The sequence below is a fragment of the Drosophila subobscura genome, chromosome O (genome assembly GCF_008121235.1).
Source record: "Drosophila subobscura isolate 14011-0131.10 chromosome O, UCBerk_Dsub_1.0, whole genome shotgun sequence".
NCBI classification, from domain to species: Eukaryota; Metazoa; Arthropoda; class Insecta; order Diptera; family Drosophilidae; genus Drosophila; species Drosophila subobscura.
The window spans coordinates 4,232,733-4,238,732 of NC_048533.1; the positions used below are offsets into that span (position 1 = coordinate 4,232,733).

General features: G+C 42.6%; 2 protein-coding genes across 2 annotated transcripts; one reads left to right on the plus strand and one right to left on the minus strand.

Annotated features, from left to right (window-relative positions):
• Positions 1-871: 871 nt before the first annotated feature.
• Positions 872-2,000, minus strand: LOC117896977. The gene is made up of 2 exons (XM_034805532.1): positions 1,176-2,000; positions 872-1,097 (listed from the first exon to the last, which is right to left on the minus strand). Exon 1 carries the CDS (start codon positions 1,919-1,921, stop codon positions 1,187-1,189), a length of 735 nt encoding a protein of 244 aa, XP_034661423.1. The 5' UTR covers positions 1,922-2,000; the 3' UTR covers positions 872-1,097; positions 1,176-1,186.
• Positions 2,001-3,340: 1,340 nt separating this feature from the next.
• Positions 3,341-4,230, plus strand: LOC117898712 (very low-density lipoprotein receptor-like). The gene is made up of 2 exons (XM_034808329.1): positions 3,341-3,693; positions 3,750-4,230. The coding sequence occupies exons 1-2, from the start codon at positions 3,341-3,343 to the stop codon at positions 4,213-4,215; spliced, it is 819 nt and encodes a 272-aa protein (XP_034664220.1). The 3' UTR covers positions 4,216-4,230.
• Positions 4,231-6,000: the final 1,770 nt, after the last annotated feature.

Genomic DNA, 6,000 nt, shown 5'->3' on the forward strand with positions numbered 1-6,000 from the left:
TTTTTAGGTGCGACAAAGGGCAGGGTGGATAATTGCTTAAAGCTTTTGGGTATATGTACATATATATTTAACAATCAATATTCAATTATTTTATTGCCACACATTTAAAATGTTCCTTTGACTTTTAGCATTCTATTATCTGAAAATAGTTAATATTAAAAATGTTATCAAATTTCAGCTTATATTTAATGCACTTCAATGGGTGTTTAATACCGATCCTTCCGCAATTCTCTCTTGCTTTTGTGTTCCACAGAAAACTTCATTTAAATGAATGAACATGAGTTTCGCATCAGCGAACATGAATTCTGCTGAAAAAGGCACACAAAGTGCACGGTTTGTCTTACAATTCAGGTGTCTTTTAACCACAAAAAAAAGAAAGAAATGAAAAACTGTCATACGTGTAAAACAAGCAGTACGTGTAGTATGCCCACAGACAGTCACCCACGCAATTATACACACACACACACAACCAACCAAGAAACCACTCACGACAGTCACAAAGTGTTACATGGCCTGTGTTCTGTTCTGTGTTCTGTGGTTAAGAAAAATAACGAGCACATTTATCAGGGAAATTTCTGTTGCTGCCTGCCTGCCTGCTGTGTGCTTCAACTATTTTTAAAGTATTAAAAGCAATCCAAAGCGAATGGAATGGTATTTTTGAAATTAGCATAAGTTGGAATGAAGCCCGAATGAAATTTACAATTTCGAGTGGCCACCGACAAAGGATTGAAGTTCACTGAAGTGTGCACAAAGCCAAAGAAATACAAAGTCTAAAAATATGCCGGAAAAATGCCGGAAAATATGAGCGAGAGCTACGGAGAGGAAAGTTTTGTTGGGATATATATTTATTTATTTATTTCTGCCGCAGGTCTTTACATTTGTTTCCCTTTTGTCAATCTGTCTGTGTAATCGTCCAGAAGGTCTTTGATAAAACACACAAAAAGGCTCGGCCTCAACCAGAACTGTCGTAGCTAAAAGCCCCAAAGAGCACAATGCATATGTAAATAGAAGTCCATCGATATCCCAAAGATTACTAGCCAATCAAATTTGCACACGTCAGCCAAATTGTTGTGTGCCTTTGACCAAGACGAAAGAGACTGAATAAATAGTTTCAAGGAATAGTTAAAGCAAGTCCAAAAAGTGCCTTAAGTCTGTTGCTGAAAGAAAACACTCACACAGGTTAGATCTACTTTTGTACTCGATGTGGCATTATTGCTGATGTGATTTTGAGGTAATGCACAGCATAAAGTACAGTGACGCCAATCATGTGCACCATGTAGAAGAAGAGTGCCGCTAAAACGATGACCGGCAGCATACTCTGCTCCTGGGGCAGCGGCTGCAGACGTCTGTCGTGCACCATGGTGATGGTAAAGACAACAATCAGCATGACATACAGCAGCGTCATCACGGTTATGTAGAACTCCAGACTTTCATAATGCAGCACCAGGCGTGTAATTAGCAGAGAGAACAAAGTGGCAATTGCCACAATGGTAACAACCAGAATCGTCAGGGGGCCCGGCAGCAGTTTAAGCGGCATGAAAATTCCAATCAAGTACAGGCAAATGCTGAGGATTATAGCCACCACCAAGATGCCGTACGACCAGGGGACCGTGAGCAGCATATAATCCCGATTGAGCACACTTAGGGTCAGTGCCTCGGTGGCGATAATGCCCAGCAGATAGTTGATCGGAAAATCGTGGCCCAAGGGCACACAGAGCAACGTCATCAGGCAGCCCAAGGCGATGAGCAGCCACATAAAACTGGGCACTGGACAGTACAAGTAAAAATCATAATCACAGGCCTTGACAATCACCAGTTGCAGCAGTCCAACAGTCACGAATATTATCAGGATGGTGTACACTCTCCTGAAGAATTCCGGTCGTCCAATTGTTTGTGATGGAGGAGCAGCCAAATCGCTCATCCTTTCTACATTGGGGTGTTCCTTTGTTTCCTTTGATTCGTCTAAGGGTCTGGGTGTTTTATATGACAAATTTGTGTGGTTTAACAATTCATTCAATGAATGTTTTCCCCCCGGCGCCTGCTCATGAATATTAAATGACCACAACTCGAGTGCTAATCAATGGCACGTGCCCCCTGCTGTGGCAAGACACTTTACCACTCTGCCACCTGAGGCTTTTGTTTAGACAAGTATGCGAGTGTATGTGTGTGTGTGTGTATGTGTCAGCTGGCCCACTTTGTGGGCATGAACTCGCTTTTGCTGAATTTAAATTGGGTTTGTGGGCGCGGAAAAGCCAACACGTGCAGAAGCAACGCCAGAAAACACCAAACAAAGTCAGGAATTAAATAAACATGAGTCAGCGCCAAAGAATACAAAGAATATTCCCATTGTAATTCGAGATTAGCCAGAGCCTGAGACTCCGCTTAGCCCCGGGATTGCCATATAATCCCCAATCATCGATTACAACGTGGCCAAAGGACCTTTAGTTACACAAAAAGTCACAACAATTTGGCCATATTTTGATAATACAATATTCCAGCCCAGATTAAGGATGTAATAAGCTTTGGCTTTGACACAGAAAGCCCTATAAATGCCTATCAATCAAAGGACCGACCTCAGGACACTCCACAAACAATTGGAAGTTTGAAGCGATTTAAACGGACAAACGCCACAGGAACGAACCACACCAAATTGGATTCCGACTCAAGCCACAGGAAAGTAATAGGAAATTCTCTGTAAAATACAATGCAATTTAAATTGTACACAACAGCAGATGGGAGAATGAAGCAGAGTTTGCTTTGCTGCAAATTGCAGAATTTTGTAATTGCAAACACGCTTTGAACTCAACTGCAGATATTTATTACGCACACAGAAGTCTCTCTTCTGCGGGCAAGCAAAGTACAATCAAATCTTTACTCTTTAACACAATCACTTTCACTCAGACTTCGCCTCAAGTCGAAACAGAAAAGAAAGTCGTCAAAGCACTGCATCGGCTGATCTGTCCGCTTTTGCAAGTAGAAGGTTCCCTCGCGTTATGCCCACTAGTTAATAGAATAGAGAGTCAGCTCTCAATATACATAGCTGTCGCTGCTACTCTGCACATGTGTATTTACGTATGTATGTATGCATATGATAAGCTTCGAATAATCTTGAATTACAGAGCTCATTTGCATGGCTGTTATACAGAATCTATACCCAGTAAATATAGATGCGAAACTTCAGCTCTGCATGGCAGATCAGTCTGCTAGAAAAGTCTGAGCGACTCAGATCGACAATCAATATGTACGCCTACATAGTGTTAGTCCTGATGCTGATGTTTATAAAGTCATTATATACTGGCAAGCAGCAACGTCTTGGAATATAGTTAATACACATAAAAACATGAGAATATTCACAGACCCTGGTGTGTGCGACAACACTTCAGACTGGTTCCATTGCTGGGAGAGCAACGTCGGAGAGGGTACCTGCACGGGAGAGCCGAACAGCGCCTGGATACGCAACACTCAAGTGTGCAACGGGCTGGCGGACTGTCCGAATGGCGAGGATGAGTCTATTTTAGAGTGCAAACACGAGCCGAGACTATCGCATAACTCGTATTTCTACTGTGCCACTGGAGCGGCGATCGAAATGAAACAGAAGTGTGACGGAGAAGTCGACTGCAGCGACGGATCGGATGAAATGCACACGATGTGTCAGCCCGGAAAGCAGATTAATCGTCGAGGAAATTGTGAAGGGTAGGGATGAAGTCCTAAAGACAAAAACTGTGCTCCAATTCGTTCTTCACCGTCAGGCATGGGTCGTTCGAGTGCCGACCAGGAGAGTGTGTCCGTGAGATCGGTCTGTGCGACGGAAAATACGACTGTTCCAATGGCTTCGATGAGTCCCTGGAAGTCTGCTACCAGCAGTGGCACAACGAGACGCAGTTCCAATGCGGCAATGGCCGACTCATATCCACTGAACGGATCTGCAATGGCATCTACGACTGCATCGACGGTGCGGATGAGCTGGCAAATGTTTGCGATAAGGAGACAGACCCAAAGAAATGCCAGGAGCCACGAGCACCGCTCTCCTTCACACTAGACACCAAATATCATCGTGGCATCAATGGCACAAAATATGTTTTGCCTCTCGAAGTGGTGAAGGTGCAGTGCATACCCACGAAAAGATTAACTGCCACGAGCTCCGAGTGGAATGTCTGCGGTGCGAGTGGTAAATGGGCAAACCGTTGGCCAAAGTGCAAAAAAGCGAGATATTAGGCATAAAGCATCTTTGGCTGTCAAAAATCTAATATAAATTGTCTCCATCATCATTCAGGTTAAACCCCCCATAAAGGCATCCAAACTGATGACTCTCGATTAATCATTTGCCTTTGGTATCCTTTTATTTCCACATTTTCCATGCACATGTGTCATCTGTGGGAAAAGACAGTCAGACATTCGCTCCATTTATGCAAAGTTCTTTTTTTGTGTCTATGGTGTGGCTGCATACAGGCAGACATTTGTATCTGCGTATCTGTGTATCTGTGACTATAACAAGCAACGAATCGGGCGAGACATCAAATTAATTCACAAAAATGTACACTTTGTTTGTCATGCAAGGACCCACAAATCAGGATTTCAGAGAAATCCTCAGCAATTTGTTCAACAAATGTTGGACTCAATAACTCGGGAGTATGGGGCAGGACAAGTACAAGGACAAGGACAAGGAGCAGGCTTTCCTCCCTTGAATTCTGCTCTGTTTCATTCTGTATCGTCTTGTTCTGTTTAGTCCTGTATCGTCTCGCTCTATGCTGTTTTGTCATGTCAACGCCATGGCATGGAATCCACCACAAGGATGCCCTGAAATCAACTTTGCACTGAATAAAAAAAAGTAGCAATGTAAAGAACTTGTGTCCCTAGAGACGACGACGGCTTTCCTGAATAAAAGAAGGCGAAACATGTCAATAGTTTTCCAGTTGCAGAGAAAGTCTTCAACTATTTGACAAAAAGTCAGACGTAAAAGTTGAAATGAAACTTTCCTCCTCTTTGGTGGGAGGTAGGGTTTTCCCTGTGCATCTGTCGCTGACAGTTGTCCGGGAAATGCATTTTATGTGTACAAATCTCAGAATGTTTTGCATAAGTAGGTTCCTAAGGAATTGCTGGCTCTGGCTATTGGAGTTTATTAAATGTTTAGCAGACTATCACATTTTTGCTTTAGCTCTACAGATGTCAGAATGAATCTTTGCCTATTTAATTTGTCATTGAAAATCATGCCATGGATGGGCCTCTGAAACTTTGTGGCATCTAAATTTAGATGGAAACAAAAACATCATTTACACACAGCACAATTAAAACTTTAACGATTATATGTTTGTTTGTCTTTGTCTTGCCAAATTGCGTGCAGCGAGCACGCAGAGAGCACGCAGACAAAACTTTTCAAATATCAAAATTCCACCATAAAGAAAAGTTTTGCATTTCCAATACCCCAGCAGCAGCAACATCAATATTGACTTGAAGTGAGCATCGCGTAGGACCAGGAGGAGGCTGGCTCTTGGCTATTTAATAGCGGAGCGGACCAGGCTCTTCGATACTTGAAGGCCTCTTCTGATGGGCTCATCTTAATGTTTGATAAACGAGAGGCTTAATCACCTACAGCTGTAGCCAAAGCCAGGTGAGACTTTTGGCAGGGATATAGCAATGTCTTCCACAAAAGGAGTGCTTGACAAATGAAAATGTTTCGCGTCTGCAGCGAGTGGAGGCTTAGCTTTGCCTTTGGCCTTTGTGACATTTAAAGTTAAATGAAAATCCCACGAATGTTGCCATTCGTAAACATTTTCTGCACTGACAAGAAGTTTCCCTGGGGGCTGGCTCAGAGTGGGAGTATTAATCGAAAGAGTTTGTCAGCTAAAAATATGGTTAGGACATTTCCAATGGAAAGGGTAAAGGTTTAAACATTTACTTATCATCGTGATATATTTAATAATAAGTTTACCAAGCAAAGAAATATCTTGTTCAGATTCTGCAGCTCCTTTTTGTAGCTTAAATTGAAGAGAACTTCACGCA

What these genes read in the sequence shown, in the direction of transcription:
- LOC117898712 (XM_034808329.1), top strand. Translation starts at nt 3,341, where the DNA reads ATGAGAATATTCACAGACCCTGGTGTGTGCGACAACACTTCAGACTGG. An exon ending in CGTCGAGGAAATTGTGAAGG is followed by an intron (nt 3,694 to 3,749) that starts GTAGGGATGAAG and finishes CTTCACCGTCAG; the next exon opens with GCATGGGTCGTTCGAGTGCC.
- LOC117896977 (XM_034805532.1), bottom strand. Translation starts at nt 1,921, where the DNA reads ATGAGCGATTTGGCTGCTCCTCCATCACAAACAATTGGACGACCGGAA.